Source organism: Haemaphysalis longicornis, unplaced genomic scaffold (genome assembly GCF_048455015.1).
Source record: "Haemaphysalis longicornis isolate Haplotype H1 unplaced genomic scaffold, Haemaphysalis longicornis Haplotype H1 scaffold_4, whole genome shotgun sequence".
NCBI classification, from domain to species: Eukaryota; Metazoa; Arthropoda; class Arachnida; order Ixodida; family Ixodidae; genus Haemaphysalis; species Haemaphysalis longicornis.
Genome location: NW_027526361.1, coordinates 86,099,193 through 86,116,664, shown reverse-complemented (window position 1 = coordinate 86,116,664; position 17,472 = coordinate 86,099,193). Strand labels below are relative to the sequence as shown.

General features: G+C 48.9%; 1 protein-coding gene across 1 annotated transcript in view; it reads left to right on the top strand.

Moving 5' to 3' along the window:
- The first annotated feature begins 4,447 nt into the window (after nucleotides 1-4,447).
- LOC144179812 (neprilysin-1-like) overlaps nucleotides 4,448-17,472 on the top strand; it is a 40,944-nt gene continuing 27,919 nt past the window's right edge. The window contains exons 1-2 of the mRNA XM_077708246.1: nucleotides 4,448-4,486; nucleotides 4,845-4,988. Coding sequence (XP_077564372.1) covers nucleotides 4,448-4,486; nucleotides 4,845-4,988 — 183 coding nt within the window. The remainder of the gene's footprint in view (nucleotides 4,487-4,844; nucleotides 4,989-17,472) is intronic.

Genomic DNA, 17,472 nt, shown 5'->3' with positions numbered 1-17,472 from the left:
GGAGTGGCTTTAGCAAAAAAAGAAAAAGCTTCAACTTAACCTCTACCACGCATGTAAAAAAAAAAAGAAACCTCCAGCTCTAATGCTAAAGTTAGCAGGGCACTCTGCTTGGGAGAGGTCACCGCGGCCGCCGCATTCTCTAGAAGCCTGCAAAAACACTGCGCTAAATTGAAATTACGAAGACGAAGGACGGCGGTACACACGATGCAGACTTACGAAGTGCACACGATGCAGACTCGTAAGTCTGCATCGTGTGTCCCGCCGTCCTTCGTCTTCGTAATTTCAATTTAGCGCAGTGTTTTTGCAAGAAAAAAATCACGCCATATCCACGGAATGAATGATGATAAGTCGGGCGAAGCTCGAGATGGGGAGATCATCGGTAACCGTAACTCTCCCGTGAAAGTTCGCCCATTACATCATTAACGTAAGACTGTGTGCGTACATTGTACAAATCAACTTTTATTTTCGGAGTCAATGCTCCCAGGCCCAGACCTGGTGAAAGACCCCGCGCCATCGAGGACTACCCCGCACCTCCACCACAATTTGTCACGTAGGATGGGACACAACGGTAAAGAAAGAACTTTTATTTAGGGCGAACTTGTGCCCGAACAAGACGAGAGGAAACGAGCAAAGGTCCTTGCGTCTCGTTCGATCTCCGAGAACGGCTGCCTGCGTTCGTGGCGTGATCTCTTGCGTGATCTCCCCCTCGCAGTGCACGTGCGCTCGCGCCTCCGTTGGCGAACACAGACAAGCTCGCGCTCCCGGTGCTGAGTTTGCGCTGCCGGTTTCAGCCGGTTCTTGCGCGTGCAACGCGGCCCACTTTGCGACATCTCCGAAAGCATGCGGCGGTCACGTACCACAAGACACAACGGATGGACAGACCCATAGCTTTAGGAGCTTCGCCCCTAATAATGTACCAACTAGCCCAGAAGCAAGCTCTCATTGGCTATATCTCTAGAAGCCTTTATGGATATTTGGAGACAGGCCTATGTGCCACTCCTTCCCGAGACTACTTGCAGATCCTGTTACCGCTGCCTCGAGTCTGTGTAGAGCTGGGGAGAAGTCTAGAATGCTGGGGATGACTTTGCATTTCCCACTCACCGCGAAGAAGACGACCTCTTCGAAGCATGTGACGGCGATTACTAGCACAGCAACTGTGCAAACAAACAATGATACTGAAACTGAACTAGTATGTGTCCGGCAACGCTCATCTACAACAGCTCCGCCATTCAAGTCTTGCGCGTGATTAAAGCTTTCCTGAATTGTTTTGTTTTCAGTCGCCGCTGATGACGGATGTGGTGGCCACGCAGGGCCAACTTTAAATTGGCTAGAATCAGGTGGTAGCGGGTAAACCGCTCACTCGTCGGACGGCTCGTCTTCGTCATTGCGAATCGTTTTAAAAGAGCGCCATTTGTAAATGAAGTAAAAAAAATGGCTGCGGCTTAGATCAGCTAAGCTCGGATATCCAAAGCAAAAGCTTCGCTTAGTCTGGTTGAGTCTTGGTTTCGATTTGTTAACCTTTGATTTAGCTGTATTGGCGACCACGTCTCAAAGCCGTTCGGTTCTGTGCAACGCTCAGAAAGAGGTCGGGCGAACGCACCGTTCCTCTTTGCCGGACGCCAGACGAGTCACGTAGCCCGAAACGACCCAATGCCGCATGCATGGGAGGCTGCGGGGGTGGTCGGCTGCCTCGGCCGCAGCGGCGGTGGCGACCGCTGTCGGGGCCCGCAGCAGCGCCGACAGCGGTTTTGGCGAATCACGCGATGCGCTTCGAGGGGTGTGCGCCGGGAGTGTGTCTCCTCCGGTCAAAAGGTCACCTTGCGCGCCCGCTGTGAAATCTCTGGACGAAATAAGTAACGCTTTGCTTTAAAAGGCCAAGTGCCGTGTGCATGCCAATGGAATGCCCCGTCACGGGCAACCGTGGTCGGGGTCGCAAATTGTGCTGATCGGGCAGCGGCTCTGGGCTCTTGTCGCATCCAAGTAAACGAGGCTCTACTCTCGCTCTTCCAACAGACCCTTAGCGCTTGTAGAGCATGAATGGTGAATGCACCAGCTTCGTTCCAAAACTCTCCCTCGACGTCGAAGTAACACTATTAAGTCTCAGATAATCATACATTTCCTCGGCGCCTTGTTTGTCTGGCTAAGGCGAGAAACGAAAACGCTCGTGTTTCGAAATTATGGCGCACGTTAAAGACACTCATGTGATCTGAATTCTGAACTTTACACAACGGCGTGCATCAAAATGCAGGTGTTGCTTTAGAACGAAGAATGCATTCTGGTTTTTGTCTATACTTTTCCGCAATGAATAAAAAATCCACTTGAATCAAATAACCCATGTCGCTACTACGTTAGGTTAGACCAATTTTGGGGTGCTTTGATGAATCCGCACTTACTGACTCACCTATTTATTTAAAATTGCTCAATGGAGGATAAAGTATAAAAGAAAGGGCTGACGATTACTATACTACCTAATGCGAAACTTGAGGGCAGCGCGAACTGCGGTCTTCTCGGTCACGACGCATAGCTGGTGCGCATCAGGAAGTGGTCACGTGATCAGGGAACCCACGGCGGCGCATGCTACTCTGCCGTTAGCACGCAGCGTGTCGCCGCCCCCGAGCATGCTGTAAATCGTGTTTGAACCTCCCGCGCAATGTCAGCGATGGTAAGCCTCTGCGGCGGCGCTGCGAACTGCGTCTCAGGAAATGAACGCTTCATCGTCGAACGAACGACGGCACGCGCTGTTATGGCGTCATCTCGTAGCGCGGCGCCACCGCCCAGCATGTCTCACTCCCTCCCCTCACACTTTCATCATACTTTTCTCCTCCGTTTTCTTTGTCTTCGGTTCTCCCTCCGTTTACTCGGTAACGAGGACAACGCCGCCGTCAAGCTACAGTGCGGGCGCCAGAGTCCTGCGCACTAGAACATGGTAAGAGTATGCAAACGTCTAAAGTGGAAAGCAAAAGGCGTACCGAGAACCGATCAATAATGACAAGGCGATACAGGGAAAATGGCATTGTATTAAAATGGCCGTATACCCGCTCCTCACTGTAGTGATTCCTGCGTTCCTCTAGAGATGAAGCCCCACAATTCCGTGATTAACAATGGCGAGTCACCCGGTACTCAGAAACGTGGAGTTACGCGGAAGCTGGTGAACGGAAGCCGGCGTTTTCGCTCAATGGGCCATTTAGGCCGTTTGCATTTATTAACTTGCCGAGCACCCGGAACGTACAGAGCCCAAGTTATCGCATTTACATCCATGCATCCTTATTCTGCAGAATTTCTGGGCATTGCAGCTAACACGGTGCCTGCAGAACGAATGAAAGTATGGTAGAGCTATTGCTGCAAGCGTACGCCTCAATGTGAATACACAAGAACGAATGACATCTATGGAGCCATTTTGCGTTAACCCAACAAGTTTATGACCGAAGTGCAAAAAGCCCGCACACCTATTTCTAATGCAACGAATGAACGAGCCTCTTGTACTACCTGGACCTGCTGTGGAGGTATTAGCGATCCCATCTGATGGGATCCATTTTAGGAATCAATTTACCTCGTCATAATAAAATGTATAATTGCTGGAAAAGCTATAGAAACAAAACACCGATAAATATATATGGTGCCGCAGCTTGATTTCAGCTGGGAGATCATGACGATAACCGCGAGTTTGGCAAGCTGGAAAACGTAATTTTGATATTTTAAAGCATGCTGCGTTTAGGAATAGGAAGACAGAACGGGAGAAGCCCCTCGAGGATTCATCCATTCGACTTTTTCTGCATAAAGTACCTTCCAGAAAGAGAGGACATGGAGTACTTTATTCCATCTGGAAAGGTACGGGGAGAAGGGGCTGGCGGGGGAGTCTAGGAGCCGCCTCATTCCAGGTAGCTCCTGGTGGCCTTCATATTGAAGCCCGCCTGGCTTCTCTGCTCCTCCAACGTGCTTGTGGTAGTCAGCCCCTCTCTAGGGGGGTGTGGCCTAGGTGGACTGGTCCCACAGGGAGTGGGTTTGGTCTTGCGGCAGTGTACCGCGTGAACCTTTTAGGAGGGAAATGTCCTTATTGTTCCTGTATGGGTGAACTTTGGCTGGTGTTAGCAACGTGTTTGTCCGGGCTTGTTCTAGCTTGCCGGGTCAGTGGGGGTGGGGGGGGGGGGGGAGTGAACGGCAGAAGTCGCTTATCGCGTAAATAGTTCTCAAACGTGAGGGTAGGAGGGATAAGGATTTGGACTTGGACACAATGATCTCGGGCTCTCGGAGAAGCGTTCCGCAGGTGAACCCATCAGCTCCTTCATTTTACGACCTACCAGTGTAGCTAATGATAGAGTACACCATAACTGGCCCTTTGATGGTGAAGAAAGGGTTAATACTCTTAAATGGTTGGTGTTTTGGCCGAAGAAAAGGCGTCCTTTTTCGAATCGGTGCAAATATTGCTCATTCTACCAGGGCTAGATTGATGGGATACTGCGAAGGCTATGACGAGGATTTCTGGACCGTAAGTGTGTGGCAGCAGCGAAGATCAGTGGGCTCTATTGGCCTTTGGAGATCACGGAAACAATCGCACATGCGGCCTGTTTTTAAGTGCGTCGGTGAAGAGAAACTTGCCTTCGTACGAAACCCATCCGCTTGATGGAGAAAGCACTACCTTTCCAGCATGTACGGGCCGACAGTTGCAGCGAGATTAGTTCATAGCAATATTGTGCCTGTTCACAATTCCGCCTACATGTGCCGCATCTTCATCAGCCACATCGCGGTAGAACGTTTAGCAGGTTACCGCAGTCTACTGTTAAATGCACGCTTGGGAAAGCCTTGGCTGCAGCTATTAAACCACGTGCCCACCGGGTGTTACGCAGGTGACGCGCGTCTCGGCGGACTTCGTGATGATTGTCGAGAGGCTAAATCTGCGCACCCCACTGCAGCTGCAGGTATTATTATTCCCGGGTGCCACCCTGCCGACCGAGTTCACGCCCAACGAAGAGGCCGCCACCACGCAGCCCGTAACTCAACTTCGCTCTGTGTGGCCAGTCACTAAAGGAGGCTGAGATAAAGGGGCAGAAATAGAAGAGAGAAGGAACACGAGAAAGCGGAGAGGGAATGGGGTGAGGCGGAGGAGGAGGATGGGAGCGATAGCGGCAGGAGAAGGAGGGGCTGCCAGTCACTCACTCTCTCTGCTAGGCACCATCCCAAGCGTGTGTACAAACGTGCCTGCAAAAGACGCTCTCTCGTATTTTCGAGACGCTCCCTGCATCAGCAAAAAGGCTATACTTCCAACTGCTCTGCACCAATGGTTCTGCTCCAGCGATCTACGGCTTGCCGAAGATCCACAAAACTGGGACGCCTCTCAGGCCCATAGTAGATTTCACAAGGTCGCCCCTATACAGCCTCTCAAGGTACCTTCATGGCATCCTGGCTCCCCTGGCAGGCAAGACTGAAACTCACCTCCGGAACACGAATGACTTCGTAAACAGGATGAGGAGTATCACTGTGGACACAGACGAAGTACTGGTTTGTTTTGACGTCTGCTCCCTTTTCACAAGTGTTCCCGTCGATCTTGCGGTAGAAACTTGCAGGCAGTTGCTCCACAAGGACATGACATTAGTGGATCGCACGCCGTTCGATGTCACTGAGCTCTGCACCTTGCTAGAGTTTTGCCTGCCTAACACTTACTTCTCGTACAAGGGCGAATTCTACAGGCAAGTTTTCGGTACCGCTATGGGAGCATCTATTTCAGTCACGTCTGCAAATATTACAATGGAAGTAATTGAAAACAACGGATTGGAATTATTTCAGCCAAGACCCAAGGTGTTCCTGAGATATGTCGATGACTGCTTTTGCGTTATCAGGAAGAAAGACGCGCAACCTTTCCTTGACTGCCTGAACGGGGTCGAGCCTTCCATCAAGTTCACTTTGGAAGAAGAGAAAGACGGTTGCCTTCCTTTCTTAGACGCAGTTGTGAAGCGTGCTCCCACAGGCCTCGCCTTCAGCGTGTACCGAAACCCAACCCACTCCGGTAGGACTACGATTCATCTCATCCGGTAGATCACAAGTGCTCAGTGGTTCGTTCTTTGGTTCAACTAGTCATTCGCACCTGTTCCGGTGAAAGCAGTCTGAAGGAGGGGCTCCAGACCATTGAAGACGACCTCATGAGGAATTTGTACCCCAAACATTTTATTAGGAAGATAAATAATTTCATCATGCATAACTAGCAGCCAAACAGTCAGGCCATGGATAACACAGTGTCAAGATGCAAGCGCGCTGTGGTTCCCTACATTCGAGGTGTAAGTGGAGCCCTGGCTCGTGTCTTCAGAAAACGTGGTGTACAAATCGCGCATGTTCCAGCAAGCAAGCTCAAGGGTGACTTGCTTAATGTGAATCCCTGGTGTTGTGTACAAAATCCCATGCGCCGACTGCGACTCGGTATACATTGGTGAAAGCGGAAATTTCCGCCGGCGTCTGAAACAGCACAAAAACGACGTCACCGAGGGCACACCGTGGCGAATGCACTTGCAGAGCATGCCGAGAAGATGGACCATAAGATAGACTGGGACCACGCGCGCATCATAATCACGGAAAAGAATTTCGCAACGAGGCTCAATCTCGAATCACTAATAATTCAGAAAACAAGCAACACAATTAACAGATCATCTGGCACTCTAAACCACGTGCACTCCCGAACATTACGTCATGCGCTCAACGCTACTTAGGAGCCTGCTGCCAAGCCATCAATCCATCGAAAACCAGGGATCCGTGCGGATCCCGAAACGTCAATTTTGTTACCTTTTTCTGACCAGACGGCATTCTGTCGAACTCTCTACTACATTCCAAGCGTGCAAGCGGCGGCTAAATCCCTTGTATCTCGTATTTCCCGTCTGCCTGTCCGTGACGAAGCCGTGCAACTTTCCGGCCTCCTTCCTGGTTATCGCAATCATCTACGACGAGGGACACGTGACTACCACCGACCTGGTAATTATAACTAACGCAGCGTCGAAGCGCCGCCAGCGCAGTGATTCTTTTGAGTGTGAACGGTGTTACATTCGGGAAGGGGTGCCCGAACAGGGCTTCGTCGGCTGCGTCATGCGTGTGGTAACGTGGTGGTGAGCGGCCAGCAAAAGTTGCTGCCTTGGTGATGACGACAAGACGCCGAAGGCAAACTTACGTGGTTTGGCGAGAGATGAGCCGAAGCTATACAGGAACAATACCCTTCCGGGCGCGCTTACAACATACTCGAACAGAGCGACAGCATAGATTCGCTGCTCCAAAACGAATGCGAACTATTCCCTGAGAGGGCCGTTTTATACACTATTGTAACGGCTCCGCGGCTTGCGGAATGCTACTGTGCACACGGCCAGCAAATAGTACAGACACACACTTTCACAACACACACAACACCATTCCCGAGGTCGTAAGGGCGGGCCGTATACCGGCGCTACACAGAAACCTTAACGGCCTCTCGGCTTTCCCAGTGCTTTTGTGGACACGGCCCACAAATAGTACAGTTTAACCTGGATGTAATCAAGTTCATAAAAATTCGCAATTTTTCGTTACATACAGACTTTTGTTACATGCTGGTTTCGCGTTAAGACTCGCGTGAATGAAGCAGAAACGAAACCATTATGCTAGACATCAGTGACGGTGAACTCACCCTTCAAGAATTTATTTCAGAATAAAAAAAGGCGTGACTTAGTTACAAAGTTACTCACCCGTGACAAAGTTACTCACCCCCGTACAAACGTACTTAACTCAATTTTGCCTTTTGAGACACTTCGATGCCTTAACGTGTTCCAAGAACCAAACTTATGCTGTAAGGGCGTGTTTTTGTGAACTAATTGATGCTCTTTTCCGGACTCAAAATTGGCGAGAGCTGGTATACTGTACCGGGCGGCTAGATTCTTCTTTCTCGCTCGCCGGTGGAGACGGCATTTAAAATTGCGAGCTTGCCTTGCAAAGCTCGCAATGGCAGCAGAACTCACCACCTACGAACCTACACCTCAGGTAGCAGTGGCACGACCGTGGCAGTGGAGAAGCGCGACTACACGCCGACAGGCAGGCCTAGCACCTAACGGACACCGCACTCGCACGTGGAAATGCACGGTAGTTAGCGACGCGGAAGAAATTCGGTAAATTTGTGTATTTCTCCAGCCGATGTTTCAGAAAAAGCTAAAAAAAACAATGGTTCATCAGCGTAGAGAATTCGTTACTTCAACGTTTACCGTGGCAACGCCTCCGTTAGGCAGAGGTCGTAAACACATGGGTTTCAATGGGGCTGACAATATGGAATTTAAAAACTTCGTTAAATGCAGGTATTCGTTGCATAGGGGTTCGTAACATCCAGGTTTAACTATACAAACACATACATCCCCTTTTCCACAGTTCGTGAGGGGCCGGCAGCAGCGGCGCTGGCTGCGTCTGAGCTAGGGCGGAGAGGAGATCTCGGTCGCGCCGTCCACCTGCCGGGGAAAGTTTCAAATAGAAGATGCGTTGGCTGTCGCTGCAACGGTTTGAGTCACCGACAGCGAGACGCCCAAACGGAAGGCGCACGTAGTGTGAGACTTTGCCACAAAGCACAGGAGCACCGTGCGAAGCTCGCAGTGCGCGCGAACACGGTGCTCCTGAGAACAGTAGGCCGTTTGGCCTTAAGCGCGCATGGAATAACAACTAACGAGGCATTACAGGGAGATGTGGGCTGGGCGTCGTTTGAAGTTCGAGGAGCACAAAGTAACATATGTTTTGAGATGAGGTTGAGAGCAATGGATCAACGATGGTGGGCAGCTAAGGTTTTTAGGTACCTATACTTGAAAAGCGTAGGCACGCAGGGGTTAAGGAAGACTAAAAGGCTAACGAAGAAATACGGAAAGAACAGTGGAGAATCCAAAACATTCAAGGTAACCAAATAAGAGGCAAGGCACATTGAAACGAATAAATGGAGAGAAAAAATGGAAGCTAAAACGTCGTTACAGATGTACAGGGCTGAGAAATTGAACATCAGAAAGGAAAATTTATACGATAATTCGTAGGAAGTTAACATCAAGGCTGTCGAGGCGACGATAAGAATATTAGAATGCTGCTGGACGAAAAACAGAGTGGGGAATATTGCCTAGGACAGTTACCACCTGTAACAGAAAAAAAGTATTTTGTGCCTAATATGCTTTTTGTGCCTGCCCTAAGCAGCGCTAGTATTAAACCAAGACTATAAAACAGAGGCATATTAGTCCTTTTTGGTAAGATGGCATGTCATCACCCCGCTACAAAGGGGAAACCAATAGCAATCATCATCAACAGAATATTGGCCTGATGAATCGTAACAACGGCTTTGGACCGCGCAGTCATGGGGCGCGGTATCGCTCGTCAGGCCCAAGAAATTTACCCGCTTGTTAGCTCCATGACCGCAGGAGAACGACATATCGTTCCGACGTTGTTTCACAGACTCGCATCATAAGTGGCCGGGTTTGTTCACTGGTGGTAGTTTGGCACTAGTGGCGCGCCATCAGCTGGGACTGCGCCTCTCTTCGACGCCGCTTTTAATTAATGCGTTGTTTATTTTCGTTTGCCATCGTGAAAAGCAATACTATTGTTCCTTTAATTAGAAAAACGCAGGTACTTTTCGTGTTGTACTGAAATTTTTCTCCAAAAGGTGCCAGATTTTTCTTTTGGCAATGTATAATGTTGACATGTACGAGTCATGACAGACCTAATTTACAGCGGTACAAACAGATACGAGGCCCAATTCTTATCCGGGGGGCAACAAGTTCAATCGAGTGACAGACAGACAGACAGACAGACAGACAGACAGACAGACAGACAGACAGACAGACAGACAGACAGACATGTGGACGAGCGGGCGGGCGGACGGATGGACTTACGGACAGACAGATCGACATACTTGCATACATACATACATACTGTAAGAGCCTTGGGTACTTGGTGAAGTAGGACGTTTATTTTACGACACAGCCGTCTCCGGACACCGGTATACGAACGAACTATGATGGTGATCAGCCCAGAATTAGACGAAGGGTTCCTGGAAGTGTTTGATGATGGGGATAATGGGGACGTTAAAAAGATGAATTTCTATGCTTCAGAGCCTCGCGCTCACAATACGTACATACACATATGCATACATACATACATACACACATACATACACACATACATACACACACATACATACACACATACATACATACACACATACACACACATACATACATACATACATACATACATACATACATACATACATACATACATACATACATACATACATACATACATACATACATACATACATACATACATGTAAACGGCCGAGCTAGCCGTGTATGGTCAGGGGCAATGTGATCCAATGAGACTCAGACGAAATTGTAAATGTGAAGCTTGTGGAAGAGGATCAAACTTTATCGAGCAAACAGTGTGGTCGTTTGGATCGCTTTACCTGTGGTTGGAGTACCTCAGTTAGGTACCCTGAGCAGGGGCTGCCTACACGTGTTGTCTTAATGCCAGCTGTCGGGGACCGAAGGCTGAGGCGTCCCGGGGGGGGGGGGGTTGGAGGGATGAATTATTTATTTTAATAGCGAAGTGGTTTAGCAAAGCGTAATTGTTTGTGTCAGCAGTTAAAAATACTAAAAAAGTCACTAGCGCGCGCACGTGAGCGCGGGCATCGCGGCGACCGCCCGGCAGTTAGCAAAACCAAGAAAATCTTTACCGCTCCTGTGTGCGTGCCTCGCGACGACCGCCGAGCTTCCCCTGCGCACGTTTGTCAAGCCACGCATGGCCACTCAGGGAGATTGGCCAAGGTTGCGGCGACCACTCGAAAGTAAAAAAACCAAGAAAATGCCGAGCGCTCGTGGGGTGCGTTGCCTCGCGGTGACCGCCCAGCGTCCCCAGCGCACGCTTATCAAGCCAAGCATACCCAGTTAGAGAGATTGGCCAAGACTCCCCCTCCCGCCCCCCCACCCACCCAACCAAAAGAAAAGGAACTCCAGCTTTCGCCGTAATCGTGGCAACATTTGCTCGGAACGAGAAAGACACGTCATAGCGTACGCCCCTCCAACGTGATGTCCAATGATTATAGTTGGTATTCATTGAAAGGTTTAGCTGTCAATTTCTTCGCTTGGCAACACTGGAAACGGCCATGGACATGACCGATGCGCCACAGACATGTCATTCTACCCCTGCGCCTGCACGCCGAACAAGAAGAAAACACCGGCGTGTGTCGTCTGTTCCGTTTCAACCCGATTCTCAACGGTGGTGTCAACAGAGATGTTATTAATCGCACTCACATTGAACTCGAGCCATTACTTTGCCTTCTGTGGGGTACAGTTTCGAACGTCCAACACAAGTCATGTGCAAGTACCGCCATCCCTCGGAGCCCGACGTAACGAGTAACGCCGCACTGACATGGTTGCCTGCATGCGCGCTTCGCCAGTGAATACAAGCTATGACTCCACTCCCCCTCCCCCCCAAAAAAAGAAAGAAGCTCACACTTACAGCAACAATAAATAGAGTAAAGGTCATTGCGGTGGCGAAGAACCAAATCAGCGGCAGTCGTGGACTTGACCCGTCGTGATGGTCGTGAAGGTTGCCTATAGCCTCACTACTTTCAAGTCGTACGCGTTAGCGTGAGCTTTTTTCATTTTTTTACTGACCGACGGACCTGCGGACTTATCGACGGTTACACATTCCTATGACTTCTAGAATCCACTCTGCAGTTCATCCCCGGCGTGGTCATCACCTTCATCTGCCAAATCATCAACCTGGCCTTCCTAACACTATTGGAGACTTCATCTTCAAATTCACGGTCCTTCCCAGTTGAGCGTCGACTTAACTGAGCAACACGGACGTCAGTTCTACTCCGGAAGCCTATGGAGGAGGCGGAGCTCGGCGCAGGCAGCGTTGCGAAACTTCAATTTCTGAAGACTTGCAAGCGACTACATGAAAGGTGTTTTGTAGACTTATTTCGCCAGCTTACTCGGGAGCCATTTTTCGGGGTTTTCTTTTTCTTTCTCTCTTGTTTTTGCCCACTTGAGCCACATCTTACATCCGTACAATGAACTGGCTTCGCTCCTGAGAACCTGGGTTGTAAGGTGCAGTATCTTAGTATCCGATTAATACTGTATATATAACACTTATTTATTCCGCTGTATTGTGAACGTAGCTTTTCATATTGTCCAATTAGAAGATTACTACTACGCATTCTGTAAATTAAGCTTAGTGTGTTAATTGTTTAGTTCAATGTCACGAATCCTTGCAAATTGAATGGTATCATTAGCGGCCTATTTTATTTTCTCATTCTGTCTGTTCCTGGTAAGAAATAGATGACACTGAAGCGAATGTTCGCGTAACGTTTTGTTAGTAGCATTGTTTTTAACGTTGCGTTGCTTTATATTGTAAGTAATTAAATTAACGCTGTTTGTTAGTACGTAAATAATTTTTGTTGATTGCGTCTCTTATAGCGGCGCTATTTTGAATACAAAGTTTTGGTTGCATGCTTCAGTCGAGTCACGCGAAAATGGGTTTCGATGCCGTTTCCTTCCCTGTAGTCATCCTTCGTCTTCTGACAGCAGACGATGAGAGGCTGAAAAGTAGAAGTTTGCGAGTAGTTAATTTGTGAGTGCGAATCGAATAACATTTTTTCTAGCACAAATAATAAAAAGTAATGCGGATTGAACTGAATATTTCTGAATGAGAATATTCCTGCTTTAGCGCGCCGACAGCTTCCAAAACAGATGTACAAAACGATAACATCGGCAGTCAAAACTTATCACAGCTTTCTAACACATATGAGTATTATTTGTAACAGTACTCGGCAATGAAATGGAACAAAAAAAAAAGAAACATAAAAAGAAGATGTCAAGCAGTGGAAGAAAGAAATTGCCTATGTTGAAGAAAATGCGCCTTCCTCATCATGCTGTGAGCGTATTGCGAGAGTAAATATTTGATTGAACCTTCACTGTGAACTAAAAGTGGCTACGTATGCTAATGGCTGGCATGGCCTTACTGCACGCCAACAAATCATAACTCCTCATCCCTCGCTTACGCACCCAAATTGATAGGGTGATAGGGACCTCTTTTTTTCGCGCTCATAAACGTTGCGCAAATAGCGTTCCGATTTAGCTGGCACACAAGACTTTAAAGGAGTACTGACACAAAATTTTCGTGTTACGTTTTTTTTTTTAAGGAAATCGATTTTTTCGCTGCTATGCGTGCCTACCAGCCCACTAATCATAGAATGACACATTAGACGGTCGAGCGCAGCGTAAACGTTCATTTACGGCGTCGTTTATTCGTGTCAGTTTCGGTTCCGACAAAACGAACGCCGAGCGGCCACCATGACAGGAGGTATCACGTGACGTCACCAGTCTTGCCGTACCGCTGCCGCTCTGGACGCGTGCGCGAGCGAGCGCACACGCGCGCCCAGACCGGCCGAGGTCTTCACTGTCCCCACGCCCCCGGGCAGCATGACGTCAGTCCCAAAACCATGAAGTGTACACACGCCAGAGCAGCGCGCGCCAACCACAGCCAGCGCGTCGGCTTCGTCACGGGAGCCCCGACGTCAGCAGTTTGGGGCAAGCAGCAGATGATGTCATGTCGGCCCGCTCTGGGCTTCCTCCTGCGGGCGAAGATTAAATTAAAATATGCTACGCCGAACGGTTGCTGTTGAAACTCGCTGGGAGATATCTCCTGATAAAAAGTAAGCATTTCACATAGTTATCTCAGCTTTGAAAGTTCGTGTCAGTACTCCTTTAACACTCTTTTCGCCCAAGGTTTGCACGTGATAGCCTTTTTGCATCACTTAGGCACCGTGCAAAAAAAGCCAGCGGCGAATGGCCTGCTATGCGGTGTTGCTTGGAAGTAGGTTTGTCGCGCGGCAGAGCCAACGGTTACAGCACTATAATTCGTGAGTGTCGAATATTCGAAAACACCGAATACTCTGAGGGGCAAAAAATGCGCTGTGAATCAAATATAAAAGAAACACTCCTCGGAAAATATTTCAAGTTTCCAGTACTCGCACACATACTGAAAAGGTTTAAATTAAACTGGAATTTCACAGCACAACATATTTCTCGAAAAACAACGCTTTGTTGTCTAAAGATCATTGACTCAGCATTTCTCTTTCCAGTTTCTCTTGTGTTTTCTGTGTTAATGAAAAAAAAAAAAAAAAAGCAGCGCCAACAGTCCGGTTTATAGACGGCCGTGGGGTGCTGTCACCTAGATGAAGGTGTAGAGAGCACATGTGTTTTAAATGCAGAGCATTTCTTTAACTCACGATGTTATGCGTCCATAGAGAAAGAAATACTGTGATGCGTCCGTAACTCGTCTTCCGCACCACGGCAGATGCGCCCTCTCCCCCACTCCTCCTCGCCCTCAACACGCTTGCAACAACGCGCTCCGGCGTTGCAAGCAACAGCAGGTGCGGGCGCGTCGTGGCGTGACGGTGGCGTGATAGCGCGCTCTCTCTCCGCCTCCTCTCCCTCTACTGCGTTCGTTGGGAATATAAACCCGGGTGTCGTCGCGTCAGCCGCCTAACACATGACGTTACCTAATACTCGTCTCGTTCTCTCTTTCCCCAATCATACCAACAACAACAACAACCCTACCACCACCATTACAACACCCATCGCCACCGCCACGCGCGTAACGCCGCTAATGCTCTGCATTTACTCGTGCCCCTCCCGCGGGGGCATGTCGGGGTTTTTTGTGTAGCGGTTGGCCGATGTTGCTTCGTTGGTTAGCCTGCAGTAAAGATTTCCCAATTCTTTCCGCTGCATCTTCTACAAGCATATCCCTGGATTTAATAAGGTAGAGTTGGTTCTGCAATCACTGTCACACTTTTTCCCACTGGGTTTGTACATTAGGGAGAAGCAACAATGGTATCAAGTCCCCGTGCCCGGTAAATTTTACAAGCGGGCACTCTGTCTTGTTAACAATATAGGTTCGAAGGAACTCAACAGCGGCGTTTAACTCCATTTTAGGAACTGATTTCATGCTTTAAGAAGTTTTAAAGCATTCTCCTATCTGCTTTCGGCGTTTGGTACTATTACGTCGGTAATCTTAGGGCGGAAATTTGTGTGGAGCAGCGGTGGACATTTTCGCGCTTACAAAATATCCTTGAATAAACAACTGCCAAATTTGCAGGCTGGTATGTTTGTGTTGACAACGCTATATGGTATGGTATGGGCGTGCCAACGCATCCGGACTTGTCCCCATTTTTCAAACCCACCTTTGAGCAGTGGAGGGGTTCCCCGGGCAGCCTAGACCAGGAGGCCAACATTTTTTTTACACCTTACTGCCTTTTCCTCTCTTCTGCCACCCTCGGGTGACCATGGATACCCGATGCCATTGCCCATATAATATTTACCGGGCTTAAAACTTTCTTAAAGGAGTACTGACACGAAATTTTCGTGTTACGTTTTTTTCGCTGCTATGCGTGCCTACCAGCCCACTTATCATAGAATGAGCGCAACGTAAACATTCAGCGTCGTTTATTCGTGTCACTTCCGGCTTCGACAAAACGAACGCCGAGCGGCTGCCATGACAGGAGGTGTCACGTGACGTCACCATTCTTGCCGTACCGCTGCCGCTCTAGACGCGTGCGCAAGCGAGCGCACACGCGCGCCCAGACCGGCCTATTATAGGTCTTCACCGTCCCCACGCGCCAGGGCAGCATGACGTCAGTCCCAAAACCATGACGTGTCCACACGCCGGAGCAGCGCGCGCCAGCCACACCCAGCGGGTCGGCTTCGTCACGGGAGCCTCGACGTCGGCAGTTTGGGGCAAGTAGTAGATGATGTCATGTCGGCCCGTCCTGGGCTTTCTCGTGCTGGCGAAGATTAAAATGGGTTTAAAATATGCTACGCCGTACGGTTGCTGTTAAAAATTGCTGGGAGATATCTCCTGATAAAAAGGAAGCCTTTTACATAGTTACCTCAGCTTTGAAATTTCGTGTCAGTACTCCTTTAGGAAACACCAAATAAAATCAGATTTACTTAATATTTGTGTTCGGTCGTTATTCCGTTTGCCAGCATTAAAAGCATTCGAGAACAATTGTGCGGAACTCCGAGCGACGGTGGCCTTGAAATCAATTACTCACGATCGTAGGCATCAACTTTTATTTTACAAGCTCGGCAGTAATTTTCCTTACCCGATTCCGTCTGTCCCGGGACAAAACGCCATCTTTCCCAAAACATCTTTTTAACCAACTCTTGATATGGGTTGATGATACTTGCGGTTAACAACGGCGCAAGAAACAGAGGACGATAAAGAAACGTACGTGCAACATGGGCATCACGTTGCTGAACGTGCACCTTTCAAAATGGAGCATTTCTTGCCGAGTTCCCCACAGCTCCAAACGTGTAACCACATGCATTTGGTGAAAAATGCTTAATTGGTACAGGGAACACATTTAATTGTTAAGACAACGTAGAGATAACGTTTTTCGAATGGAATTGAAAACAAATCAGAATGCGAAATTAAACAAATAACGAAATTATGCCCATGAACTAATGAAATAAAGACTATGCATCTTGGAGAGCCCGCGAAAAACGAAAACCAAAATAAAAAGACCAGCAAAAAAGAACCTAAACGTAAATACAACATTCCGAAAACCGACCGACCATGTAACGTCCTGAATTTGCACAAAAACGCATAACTGATGGAGTTAACAGATTTATTCCTTACTATAACGTACATGACGATAGTCGGTTGAAAGAGAGAGACTAAATGTTTGTTTTATTTGTCGAGCAGAGGCTGATGTTATGGGCCTCGCCCTGCGAAAGGCGTCCCTAGTCCGGGACTCATTGACTTCGACTGGCTGTCCTTGCTCGGGTCACCAGGTTAAGTTGGGTATCGAGGTCTGGGCTGGCCAGGTAACCCTCCACTGCTCGAAGGTGGGGTTGGGAAGTGGGGGCAAGTCTGGATTGCGTTGGCACGCCCATGCGATATGGCACAGCGTGCCAGGCTTAGGACAAGGAGTAAAGTGGCAAAGCTGCCAACCGGTACCACCTAACCAGGCTTAGGACAGTAATCAAAGAGGGAAGGTTGTTGGGTGGGGAAGATAAGGTGGAGGCGGGAGGAATGGGGGTCCGCCGCCGCTAAATTGTATCCGCCGCCAAATTCTGGATCCGCCTCCAAATTCTATCTCCCTGTCGGGATAGGCGCCAGTGTGGTGGTGGAAGGCTGCAGCGAGTTTGCTTGTAATTGGTGAGAATTTCTGTGTAATCACTCAGTGGTGAAGTTGATCTTGACGGGGGGTTAGAGTTCGGCCACCGCCGGCAAGGGCACGATGTACTGAATAGCGAATCGCAGCGTGAGCCACTTCATTGCAGGGGCTGGCGGCGTGTCCAGAAGCCGAGAAAATGCGGGTGTCAGCGGTCATTGAGCAGTTTTGGAGGATGAGTAGACCTGATAAATACATGCGGACAATCTGGTAGTTTTTGCAAGCTGTAAATCGGTGAGAATATGGTGACTTGTTCAGGGCGGTAA